This window comes from Pan paniscus, chromosome 6 (assembly GCF_029289425.2).
Source record: "Pan paniscus chromosome 6, NHGRI_mPanPan1-v2.0_pri, whole genome shotgun sequence".
NCBI lineage: Eukaryota > Metazoa > Chordata > Mammalia > Primates > Hominidae > Pan > Pan paniscus.
In genome coordinates, this window is record NC_073255.2 from 104689847 (window position 1) to 104703478 (window position 13632).

A 13632-nucleotide genomic window follows, 5' to 3' on the forward strand; every position below is an offset into this window, starting at 1 on the left:
CACACATTTATTAAATGCTAGGCATTAGAGTTAAAATTAACAACACAAAATCCCTGCTATTAAAAATCTTTTATGTTCCCTGAGAGGAAAAAAAAACAGGAATAGAAAAGCATGTTCAAGCTTCTTGAGACTGGCAACAAAGTAAATGCTTCCAGCCTCCCAGGCTCTTCCCCTTCAACGTCACCCAGTGCCCATCTTCCAGCAGAGATGACCCCCAAGGTGGAGAAATGCAAAGTCACAGGTTCTTTCTTTCTTACTTCAAAGCCAAAAATATGTCCTGCAGACAAATTCCAATACTTCTTCACTACTTGTAGCTTTTTACTTGTGTGTATGTTTTGACACACCCCTGTAGCAGAGGTAATAGTCACGCAAAACTTGGGGGTGGGGTGGGGCTCAGTTAATTCACAAATGATTTGCAAAAGTTATAAGGGGACAATATTGCAGATAATGTGCTCCATGGAAAAAGGCTGAATAAAGGGTTTTTTTTAACTAGAAAGAGAAAGATTATGTCATAAACATGTAGTTTAATTTTACTTAGTCTAATTTAGGTAAATGAAGTCTGCAATATAAAGAACTGCTATAGCTCATATAATTCTGTGAACAGACCTACACCATTAACCAAAGCTCAGAAAACCAGCTGACTAACAGCACAGTGGTTACACAGTGGTGGACACAGAGTCACTCACTCACTCATTTATTAACTCTTTCATTCAATAAACGTTTATTGAATACCCGATAGATGGCAAGTACTCTAGCAGTCAAGCTAACAGTTATCAAACACTTTCTACATATTAGACACTGGACTAATCACTTTTAACATTCACAATAACCCTATGGGTAAACAAGACGCGAAAAATGAAGTGGACAGTACATGGTAAAGCTGAGATTCCAACTCAGGCAGTCAGACTCCAGGGGGAAATGATGCGTGACAGCCCCAGCCTTCAAGGAGCTCGCAGTCTAGACAGGGGACCCAGAGCAAATAAACGATTCCTCGAAGGTGAATCATATTCTGGTGGAGGTGTACAACAAAGGTCCTGAGACCCCAGAAAAGAGATTGTTTATGGTCAAGCATCACTTGTTTACTAGCATTCTTTGTCACCACACTTCCTTAATTTTTCCCTCTCCTCATTTTTACAAGAAAATCAAATTTAAAAATCGTTCCCTTCATAATTTTCTAATTAGTGAGATTTTTCCCCGTCTTCTTTGATATTTGTGAAATAATTACATCTGGCTTAGAGCAACTTTTTTTTTTTGAGAACAGATTTTGTATAAAACATTGTTCAAAGAAGTGAAAATTCAAATAAGTCATCAAGCAGGTTGATCTGCTTCAGGTGGGGACCAGGCTAACTACAACGCTGATTGTGCCTGTGTTGAATAACAGCACAGTGGCACCAGATCTTTCTCTCTCTCAAGAGAAAATGACATCTATTTTTTTTTCTTTCAATATTTTACTAAAGCACACTAACGCAGATATTTTGAATATACGGTGCAGGATAAACAAAACAATTCTCAGGATGAATTTCACTTATAGCTCCCAGGTTACAATTTCTGTTTGAAAAATAATAAAGTTCTATTTGTGCCTTTAAGGAGTTTACAATATAGTGATAAGAAGATAGTAATAATAAGATATACAGAAAAAAATATATAATGTGAGAGAAAGATAGTAAATGCCAGAGAAATGGAATGCGGGATCACGGTTAGCAATTTCAGCTGAGATACAACAAGGGCAAGCAGAAGCAATATTTGTGCTGGCCTTGAAGGATGTGAGTGATTTTACAGGTGGTACAGAGAAGAAAGGGCATATAAAGCAGAGAACAAGATGAAAAAAAGCACAAGTGGAAAAAAATGCATGTTGCATGTGAGCAAAGAGGAAGGGAGCACTTAGGTTCTGTCATGGATTGCAAAGGGATAGAGCGAGAGATATGAATGGTGAATGGGAAGTGGGCCAGATTGTGTGGGACTGTGAAATTCATACTTTGTGATACTTTATTATGTAGGATGTAGTTCCATGATACACCAATATAGTACATGTTAGATATCTTTTTTAAAAGTAAATCAATTAAAATAAAATTTGATAGTCCAAAAATTGGGAAAGGCTACTTACCATATCAATCTCTGGATGATCCTCAAAGCTGACTCACAAAGTAGATTGTCTAAGAACTAACCCCTATTCAGTAATGAAGTTACTGTTTAGCTTTGTTAATCCAGCTTGTTATATTGCATAATTTTTGTCTTTTCTTAGAATATTTATTTTTATCCTAAGAACAGAAATTTCAGCTAACATCACTAAATGCAACAGGAGAGCCACTGAGACCTTCATGCAATGAAGTGATGGGATGCTGGTAGCTATGGTACCTTAGACGTTTTTAGAGAATTGTGAACCAGAAAAGAAGGGGACAGACTAGGAACAGAAAATCAGCTGCAAGGCTATCACAATAGCCCATAGAAATAATAATGGCTTCCTATTACACAGCCCTGCCAATATGCTGGACATATTTGAGGTGCTGTTCATGTTGTATATGTTTTGTAATGAGAACCAAAATTGGGATAATAGCAGCAATCAATATCTAGTTGAGAGGCAAAGATGGACAAGCCAGCATCCACCATCCCCATTCTCAGCCTCCCAGATTCGTCTCCTTTTTTTTTCCTCTTCTCTGTTTTCTACTACCCCTGCTTTTCTTTTGTTGAGTCCCAGTATATATGCCCTACAACTCCAATTTAAAAGAAAACAAACTTGAAATTTGAATGCTGCCACTAAATCACTTTTCAATTATTTGTGCTCTCTGCCCTTTTCAATTATAGTGCAGTGCTCTCTGCCCTTTTCTAAAAAGAAATGTTATTAGCTAGAACTAACAGAAATTCAGCGGTTAGCTGTGTGAGGTTTTTTTTTTTTTTTTTTGGCGGTGGGGGATTAGTGTGTGCTGGGGGCTGTGGGATAGGATTTAGTGCCCAAATCCTACTTTCTCCTTTTCTTTTCCCGGGTTCTAAACATGTAAGGATCAATAGCCAAGAGGAAACAAATTTCAATTCTTGTCAACAACTGAGCTAGTGCCTGATCTTTCCCACCACCCTCCCTTAAAAAGACTTCTCTGATATGACAGCTAGATCCCTAGTGTAGGCCAGGAGCCAAGAAAGCTTTGGTTTCGCACAATCTGTGTCTAAATGTCTGCATCCTTAGAGCAGATTTCAAGCCTACTTACCCAGGTGTCCTTATGTATGAGCAGTGAATGGCAGATCTTCCTTCCCCACCTGTTGCAGTGGGGAGAGAGAGCCTGGAGCAGGGGCAGAGCTGCTGAGGCAAGACCCACTCGGTCTGTATGGCCTAGAGACTGGAAGTGCAAAGGAGCGCATGAAGACGACCAAGGCCAGTTCTGAGAAGCTAGTTCCTCTGTCAGTCAGCCAGTGAAGGTAGAACTCCTGCCTTATCTTTTAATAGCTATGATTCTGCCCATTAGGGAGGAAGGTTCAGTGAATGTTAGATTCACCAGTCAGACCTGCTGCTTCTCTGAGGGGAAGGAAAATAAGATGGTGGGAAAAGAAGGAAGTTAGGAAGCAAAAGTTCCCTTTTCATGGGACTGAGGCTAAAACTTGATCTAAGAACAAAAGTATTCCTACTTCTTCAAAGTATATCATTTTAGGAAAGCAAGACAAAGCTCCTGTCCAAAATTCTTTCTGCACTGAGATATCAGATCCCATCATCAATAGTTTATTTGTGATGACATTTGATATTGTCCTTTGACTATGATATCTTTTAATATGACTGTTCCTGAGAGGGGTAACATATACAGTATGTAGTACTTGGATGAGAATTTGTTTTGCTTGGGTCTACAAGAGAGGAGTGGGTTTCAGGAACAAGAAGGTAGGCTAAGAAAAAAAGAAAGTGGAAGAGCCTTAAAGATAACTGTGTCTGCTTCATAATTACACACCTAGTTGGATATGTGATTACCATAATTCTCACATGTACTACTAACTTTCTCCATCTATTTCAAGGATGACTGTGGGTGAAGTTTTGGATGTTAACAATGCCCCATCTCCTGGTTTTTCAGTAAAAATATATGAGAAATGTGGAAATTTATGCAACAAATTTATATATATGTGTGTGTGTGTGCACATATATATACAGATAGATAGATAGATAGATACACCCATAAGGTATTATGTTAGGGTACTATAACCAAGTTAATTTTATCTATCTTATTAATTGAGCACAGTTGGAAGAATAGTGAGACTCAAATGATTTCTGGGGTTGATCAATTTCCAGGGAGATTTTCTAAAAAGGGACAAAATAACCAGTTTATCATAACCTTAACAACATTATTTTCAGGTTAGTTCAAAATAGAAATTATGGGGCAGAGGAGAACATTTTTATTCTTTTCATTTTTTTGACTTTCATCCTCACCCTCCTCCTGCCCTCCACCTTCTAGTATACCCTGGTGTCTCTTGTTCCCCTCTTTGTGTCCATGTGTACTCAATGTTTAGCTCCCGCTTATAAGTGAGAACACATGGTGTTTGGTTTATTCTAAGTGAATTAACCCTTACGTTAAAAGGGAGAAAAAGAGGAGAACATTTTTTAAATCATAACTTCTTAAATTTTATTTTGTCACCTCAATTATTTCCAGGGGAATAGAAACCCTTTCAGGATGATGTAGCTTTGGAATTTCTTAACGACGTGTGGATATGCTTGAAGATTTGACAAGTTCACTTGAAATCTTGTGGTTCAATAAGGCAGCCTTTTCTGTGGAGACAGAAGACTAAGCTATGCTACAGTGGCTTAGGAAACACATGACAACTTAACAATAGACCAGCACGCAGGCAGGAGAAGTCATTTATTTTACCTTGTATTCTCTTTACGTGATACTACACAGAAAGTCAAATGCATGTCCATGCATTCATAAAACAACAAAATAGAAATTAATTTGCCTTACCCATGGAAATTTCAGTTACTGCATGCTCAGCTGCTGTGCTTGTCTTCGGAAAGTTCGTCCTTGAAGGCTGAATAAAATTTTCCTGTTCTGCTTCTTTATATAAAGAAGTCTATGGTTTGCTTAAACATGGGAAAGCTCGTTTTATTAAGTATCCTTGATACTGTGATTGCATTCTTCAGAATATTAGCTCTGCTACCAATTTTCAAATACTTTTTAATAGTTTGCACGGTTGGCTTCTGAGAGCATCTCTGAATGGGATTTTCCCAGCTATTTTCACACCTTATGTCCATATCACATTTCACTCTTCTGCAGCACTTAGATCTTTAGCACAGCAGGTGGAAAAGTGATTTAAGGACAGAACAATGGAATGCTTATGCCTTTTTAAAAAAGTCATGGATATGCATTTCTAGCCAACTTTGTTTGGGGAAAGCCTTTTTGCCCCTTTTTAAGACATTTTAAAATCTTTGCTGTATATATGACAGTCACATTAAAAAACAAGAACAGATTAAATTGGTCATCAGAATTCACAATTTATCTTCACAAAATCGGAAAATTTTGGAGACTGTTGCAAAGTCACATAGTATTCTTGGGTGCTCTGGTTTGTGCTGGGGATAGAAATTAAATGGGAGAAAATTTGCATTCAGACCCCACTTAACTCTCACTAATAACAGACATTCTTGCTTGTGAGTTAGCTCTAGAAGACTATATATCTCCTGCTCCTGCTGCAGACAAGAATTTGCTTCTTTCCTAAGAGGTGATTGAAGAGATGTGCAGCTGGCTGACTGGTTTCTTAAAAGGGGAGAAAAGGAGACTGTGAAAATCTGTGTGTAATGGGCCTGTAGTGACTGTTGGGGTAAGGTGGGAGGAATGAAACATAATTGAAACGGCTGATGAACGGGGAGAGGACTCCACATATTCAAGGAAGTGTATAAGCTGGAAATGACTATAGTGAGAAAACAAGACTAGGTAATAGTAACCTTAATATGGTGACACCATAAGGAATTTATCAGGCATAGATATTTTCCATTTTCATAAAGGGTTGAGCTTTTCAAAATATATGTAGAAATACAAATATTTATTACCCTAGACCAAGGTTTCTCAACTTCAGCACTATTGACATTTTGGGCCAGGTATGTATTTGTTCTGAGGGTGTGTCTTGCATATTATGGGATGTTCAGCAACATCCCTGGCCTCACCTGCTAGAGGCTGCAATTCTCCCGCCCCCTTGGCTACATAATAATATATGCAAGTGTCAAGGCCCTTAAGATTCACATTTAATTGGCCTGTATTATGACTCAGGCATTAGCATGATTTTTAAGTTCCTGAGATGATTCTAATGAGTCTAATTGTTTAGGAAACAATGTGTCCAGTGTTCCTTAATGAGAGTACAAAGTTGAATGAGAAATCATCCCTGTTCTGGAGAGGCTTAGGAATAGCAAAGAGATGGGCACACACTGAATATTTTTCCAACATATTATAGTCCATTTCCTTAAGGTCAAACGCACAATACACTATGTCAGCACAAAAGGAGAGCTGATACCTTAAAGATACAATATTCTTCTGAAATGTTTTTCAGTACCTGAAATCCTCACATTTTAGAATTATATATTTGTAATCTTGAAATAGGTAAAGATTTCTTAAACAGAATGCTGAAAGTCTTAGCCATAAAGTAAATAATTCATAAATTGGAAATTGGCATTAAAATTAAGAATTTAGGGGCATTGAAACTAAAGACTGTACTGGGCATTAAATTTTAGAATTTATGTTTATTGGACAAAACTAAGAAGCAGGTGAAAAGGTAAGCCACAGAGTAGATATTCACCACACATATATCTGAAAAGTAGTCATATCTGGAAAATATAAAAAACTCATATAAATCACTTTTTTTTTTTTTTTTTGAGACAGAGTTTTGCTCTTGTCCCCCAGGCTGGAGTGCAATGGCCCGATCTCGGCTCATTGCAACCTCTGCCTCCCGCATTCAAGCGATTCTCCTGCCCCAGCCTCCCGAGTAGCTGTTATTACAGGCGCCCACCACCATGGCCAGCTAATTTTAGTATTTTTAGTAGAGAAGAAGTTTCACTATGTTGGCCAGGCTGGTCTCAAACTCCTGACCTCAGGCAATCCACCTCCCAAAGTGCTGGGATTACAGGCATGAGCCACCACGCCCACTGTCAAATTTTTAAAAGAGAGAAAAATCCAGGCCGGTGCGGTGGCTCACGCCTGTAACCCCAGCACTTTGGGAGGCCAAGGCGGGCGGAACACAAGGTCAGGAGATGGAGACTATCCTGGCTAACACGGTGAAACCCTGTCTCTACTAAAAATACAAAAAATTAGCTGGGCGTGGTGGCAGGCGCCTGTAGTCCCAGGTACTCGGGAGGCTGAGGCAGGAGAATGGTGTGAACCCAGGAGGCAGAGCTTGCAGTGAGCCGAGATCGTGCCACTGCACTACAGCCTGGGTGACTGAGCAGAACTCCGTATCAAAAAAAAAAAAAAAAAAAAAAAATCCAATACAAGTGGACTGGAAAAGGTACTTTATAAAAGGGTATTTATAGACATTTGATTGACTTATGAAAAGGTGCTCAATATTATTAGGCATTGGGGAATGCAAATTAACTACCAAAAAAATCACAATGAGATACCGGTACATTTTCACTCAAATATCTAAAATTAAATGACATCATTATGAAGCATACGAAGCAACTGAAACTCACATACAATTTACTATTACATACAAATACATACACACTATATACACACTTTTGCACATACACATATAGGCATATTTCAGAAATATTTTACATTCAGTTCTAGGCCATTGCAATAAAGCAAAATTCATGATAAAGCAAGTTACATAAATTTTTTGGTTTCCAGTGCATATAAAAGTTATATTTACACTATACTGTAGTTTATTAAGTGTACAGTAGCATTATGCATTAAAAACAATGTATATACCTTAATTTAACAATACTTTATTGCTAAAAAATGCTAACAATCATCCCAGCCTTTAGCAAGCCATACTCTTTTTGCTGATTGACGGTCTTGCCTCAGTGTTGATGGCTGCTGACTGATTAGGGTGGTGGTTGCTGAAGACTGAGGTGACTGTGGCAGTTTCTGAAAATAAGAAAACAAGGAAGTTTGCCACAATAATTGAATCTTCCTTTCACAAGATTTCTCTGTAGCGTGTGATGCTGTTTGACAGCATTTTACCCACAATAGAACTTTCAAAATTGGAGTCAGTTCTCTCAAATCCTGCCACTGCTTTATCAACTAAGTTTATGTAATATTCTAAATCCTCTCTTGTCATTTCAACAACGTTCACGGCTTCTTCACCAGGTGTGGATTCTATCTCATGAAACCACTTTCTTTGCTCATCCATAAAAAGCAACCCCTCATCTGTTTTAGTTTGATCATTTAGTTTGCAGCAATTCAGCCACATCTTCAGGCTCCACTTCTAATTCTGGTTCTCTTGCCATTTCCACCTCATCTGCAGTGACTTCCTCCACTGAAGTCTTGAGCCCTTCAAAGTCTCATGAACCATCCTCTCCTAACTTTTTCTTCTGCAATTCCTCAGCTTTCTCAGACTTCAAATAATTGAAGATAATTAGGACCTTGAGCTGGATTAGGCTTTGGTTTAAGGGAATCTTGCGTCTGATTTGATGTTCTATCCAGACAAGTAAAACTTTCTCCATATCAGCAATAAGACTCTTTCACTTTCTTACCATTTGTGTGTTTGCTGGAGTTGTGCTTTTAATTTCCTTCAAGAACTTTTCTTTTGCATTCACAACTTGCTTAACTGGTGCAAGAGGGCTAGTTTTGAGCTTATCTCAGCTTTCAACATGCCTTCCTAAGCTTAATCGTCTCTAGCTTTTGACTTTAAGTGATTCTTTCTTTCACTTGAACACTTATAGACCATCAATAAGGTCATTAATTGGCCTAATGTAAATATTGTTGTGTCTCAGGGAATAGGAGGCCTGAGGCGAGGGAGAGAGATAGGGGAATGGCCAGTCAGTGAAGCAATCAGAATCAGCAATCACAACATTTATTAAGATCACCATCTGACCTGGGTACAGTTTGCGGCACCTGAAAACATTTATAATAATAGCATCAAAGATCACTGATCACAGATCACTATTACAGATATAATAATAATGAAAAAGTTGAAATATTGCAAGACGAGTTGCCAGAAAGTGACACAGACACAGGAAGTGAGCGCATGCTGTTGGAAAAATGGTACTGATAGACTTGTTCGATGCAGGGTTGCTACAAACTTCCAATTCGTAAAACAAAACAAAAAAGGAATATCTGTGAAGCACAATAAAGCAAAGTACAATAAAATGAGCTATGCTTATATATGTATATCCCAAAATTTATATACAAGAGTCTTCAAGGTAGCATGTAGAAAATGCTGTCAGTGCCTCACTTGTATCTTCTTACCACTCACTATTCTCAGACATGCCAATGGCTTCCCAATAGAAGTATCTGTGACTCTCTGCCAGAGAGCTTTGTCTGGTCAGACAGGCTCTACCTATAGAGAACATACCAAAAATGCCATGAAGTTACCACTCTACCATAAACCAATGACAAATGAGAGTTGTCCCATCTGAGCTGATGAGTAAGCTGGGGTTTTATGTCCCAATTTCCACTCCACTGTCTCCCACAAGGCCCCAGTGAGGCTGAGACCCACTTGCCCTCAGTAGTAACTTGGTCACTGACACATCCTGTATTGGATTCATTCCTGTTTGTCTTATTTCTCCATTGCCCTATAACCTCCCAAATCAACTACTTGAATTCAAATTTAGTCTTGGGGTTTGCTTCTAGGATAACCCAGCTAAAGATAGAACATTGTTTATATAAGCTAAAAATTGAAAGAAATTTTTTTTTAAAATGTCCATCAACAAAAGAATGGATAAATTGTGGCACATCATATGATAAAATACTATGCATCAATAAAAATAAACTAGAGCTCCTCATCACTACATGATGAATGAATTTCATAAAGCTTAATTTTGAACAAAAGATGTTAGATACAAAATAATACATACTTACATTAATATAAAGTTCAATATCAGGCAAAATAGTCTGTGGTTGTTATGGGTTGAATTGTGTTCCCCAAAAACAGATATTTTGAAGTCATAACACTAGTATCTCACAATATGACCTTATTTGGAAATAGTGCTTATACAGGTAACCAAGTTAAAATAAGGTCATTAGGGTGGTCCCCAGTCCAATATGGCTGGTGTTCTTACAAAAAGGGAAAATATAAACACAGAGACACAAGGAGAACACTGTGTGAATGTGGAAGATCAGAGTAATGCATTAACAAGCCAAGGAACACCGAAGATTGCCGGCATACCACCAGGAGCTAAGAGAGAGGCATGGGAGAGATTCTCCCTCACAGCCCTCAGAAGAAACAAACCTTGCTGACACCTTGATTTCAGGCAGACCATGAGACAACAAACCTCTGTCATCTCAAGCCACTCAGTTTGTGGTACTTCGTTATGGCAGCCCTAATACACTAATACAATGGTTGTAGAAAGTAAGATAGTGATTGCCTTTGGGGCTGAGGAAGGGTGGAATGATAGGGACGGGAACAAGGGAACTGGTAATGCTCTGTTTCTTAACAGTCACAGTGTTACGTGTGTGTTCACTTCATGATAACCCACTTTTTCAAAATGCTTTTTTTTGTATGCATTAAAACTCAATGAAAATTTTTAAAAATCTAAACACTTATTAGAGCAGATGAGAAAAAAGCAGTACACTGTGTAATGAAGAGGGCAAGAGTTGGGGAAAAGAAGGTAGGAAAAAAATGTGATAGTATCTGTAGTTCACATTAAAGAAGGTCCCTAAGCAAAGATTCAATGACCACTATGGACTTTCAGCTCAAATAAATCAGGTTAGCCCTGTCCCCTGAATTGCGGGTAGGAAGATTGGAATCTCCATAATTTCCACTCATTTCTATTTTCCCTATGCCCCTACCTCCCCATTCTTCCTTCTTAGTCTGAGAGTAGATTGTTTCTGAGTTGCCTAGAGTATTGACAATTTCAACAATAATATGTAGAATCTAGATAGAAAAACCAGTAAAATTTATAATGAAGACTAACCATGGTAACATTTCAAGGGAACTGAAGAGAGTCCTCTTCAAAAGTCATAGCACCGTTAAAAAAAAAAAAAAAAAAAAAAAAAGCTATTTCAGTATCTTTTCTCAAACATTCACTTTCTCTCTGGCATGTTACGTATTTACTGAGTGTTTTCCACACGTAAGACTGAGCACTGAAGACATCTAAGTGGTGCTTTGTCCCAGCTGTTACACTCAGCCGATGACTGTGAGAAAGGCTTCAGTGATTTTGTTCCTAATCAGTAAGTAAACTAATTACTGACAGCCAGTGATTCATTCTTATTCTTTCCTATCTTCTTGCTGCATGAGGTTCGTAAAATATTTTGTTTGCTCTAACCAAAGGATTTTGGTTTCTTTACCTCTTGACTTCTAACATAGTCTTTCCAGGGAGATGACACTGTCTTTCACCTATATCTTAATTCTGATTCATCAGATTAGTTCACAGAAACATTAATGAGGCCCTGGTTGTAAAATTGGAGCCATGTTCCTGCTTGCAGCCTTTTTTTTTTTTTTTTTTTTTTGAGTTGGAGTTTCACTCTTGTTGCCCAGGCTGGAGTGCAATGGTGCGATCTCAGCTCACTGCAACCCCTGCCTCCCGGGTTCAAGCGATTCTTCTGCCTCAGCCTCCCAAGGAGCTGGGACTACAGGTGTGCCACCACATTCAGGTAATGTTTTGTATTTTTAGTAGAGACAGGGGCTTCACCATTTTGTCCAGGCTGGTCTTGAACTCCTGACCTCAGATGATCCGCCTGTCTCAGCCTCCCAAAATGCTGGGATTACAGGAGTCAGCCACTGCGCCCGGCCACTGCTAGTAGCTTTTGCAATCTTTATCAGTGTTTATGAATGCGAACCCAAGCAGTGGAGGTAATATTCCCTTTACTAAAGGCCTAAGAGCCACACTATTCTCTTACCTTAATTGGACTTCTGTCTGAGAAGAAAAAAATAATGAATTTAATTTCTCCTGCCATTGACTTATGATATCTTTAAGGTACAGACTTGCTGCCTCTCTACCAAATGATTCCTAGGAGGACTGGTCACCTTGGTATTCAAGCCAAGTTCCCATTCGAAACTGGGGTCAGAACTAATTGGATAATGAGCTAACCCGAGAAATGATTCTCCTGACCCAAAGCCACATCCCACTCCTTCCGAAAGTGAAGACCTGATTTTGAAGCACCCGAGTGACGAGGAGCTTGAAATTAGAGTTTGGAGAAGGTTGTAAGTCTTTTATAAAAAATTCTTCCATCTTCCTGGTTGTTCTTTTTCTTCCCCTTCTAGTTTGGTTTCTTTCATGCTGTTGCAACACCAGTGAAAGGTGAAGTGATGTATTTTTCCATTTCTGATGATGCTTACTCCCATGGTGAGACTTAACTTGAGAAACAGCAAATTCCCTGGAGTTTCTTCACGCTAAAGAACTATGCATATTCTCACTCACAGGTGGGAATTGAACAATGAGAACACATGGACACAGGAAGGGGAACATCACACTCTGGGGACTGTTGTGGGGTGGGGGGAGGGGGGAGGGATAGCATTGGGAGATATACCTAATGCTAGATGACGAGTTAGTGGGTGCAGTGCACCAGCATGGCACGTGTATACATATGTAACTAACCTGCACATTGTGCACATGTACCCTAAAACTTAAAGTATAATAATAATAATAAAGAAAAAAAAGAACTATACAACTGATTGTTGGAGAATCATGGTTTCAGTTCACAGGGTTCTATTTTCCTAGTGAGTCATTTGACTTAGAGGCAACTCTAAATGCACCAGGAAGGCAACAGGATCAATACACTAGGGCTTCAAGCTCTCTGCCACTTGAAGCCACTCCAGCAGCACCTAAGAGCTTGCTTTTCTTACTTGCTTCCTCATTACCCAGGTCAATATTGCCATTGCGTTCGAAATAACCGTTCAAGGACAGGATTTTTTCTCACATGTGGAATATTTGACAGATGTGGTTCACCTTTTTCTTCTTGGTTCTTATTTCATTCTTTCCCATTCTAGTACAGACACAGCAACCTAAGGATCTTTATTACAAGCTAAGGAGCAGAGCATTTCTTCTCAAAATGGCTTTTTTTGTTTAGAATTTGTAAGGTATGCATTTGAAGTAATTTGTTTTATGTATTTGAAGGATGTAGAAACTAGACTGAATTTTGTTACATATTTTACACATTTAACAAAACAAATTTAGTAAAAGGTAAATGTATTCAAAAATAAAATTCCACCAAAAGTAGCATTTGTTTATTCACCACCCACTTTTCAAGCAGTTGTTCCAATATTTGCAGCAGCATTATTTTTGTAATTTATTTACTTTAAAGCAACTCTGCCTGACCTTGCTTAATTATCTTTATACTATTTTAACTTTATAATTTCTTTTTTATCAAAATAATACATGTACATAGTTTTTACAGGAATATAAACACACTTATAAGAAATCAGAAAAGTTTCTTGCTTCATCCTTCCCCAAGCTAAGTCTACTCTTCACTGGTGTTCACTTTGCCTTTCAATAATGTTTACCCTCCATTTTCTCTTTCTGGAACTCTTGTTGGTTACATGTTGAAATTCCACAGAGTAATTCCTTTCCTGTTGTATTTT

At 38.4% G+C, this 13632-nt stretch overlaps 2 protein-coding genes across 10 annotated transcripts in view; one reads left to right on the forward strand and one right to left on the reverse strand.

The window, feature by feature from the left end:
* Nucleotides 1-13632, forward strand: part of GRM3 (glutamate metabotropic receptor 3) — a 220901-nt gene that overhangs the window by 176746 nt on the left and 30523 nt on the right. The gene's annotated exons all lie outside the window — the stretch shown is intronic.
* ELAPOR2 (endosome-lysosome associated apoptosis and autophagy regulator family member 2) overlaps nt 1-13632 on the reverse strand; it is a 266632-nt gene that overhangs the window by 27637 nt on the left and 225363 nt on the right. For 5 of the 7 annotated variants that reach the window (XM_034964351.3, XM_034964353.3, XM_034964346.3 and 2 more), the window contains one exon: nt 4807-8036. The exons of 1 other annotated variant lie outside the window; for it this stretch is intronic. In XM_034964351.3, coding sequence (XP_034820242.2) covers nt 7911-8036 — 126 coding nt within the window. In that variant the 3' untranslated portion in view covers nt 4807-7910. Of the gene's footprint in view, nt 1-4806; nt 8037-8069; nt 9451-13632 lie in introns of those variants that run through there. One more of the 7 variants, XM_034964350.3, reaches the window with a different exon arrangement.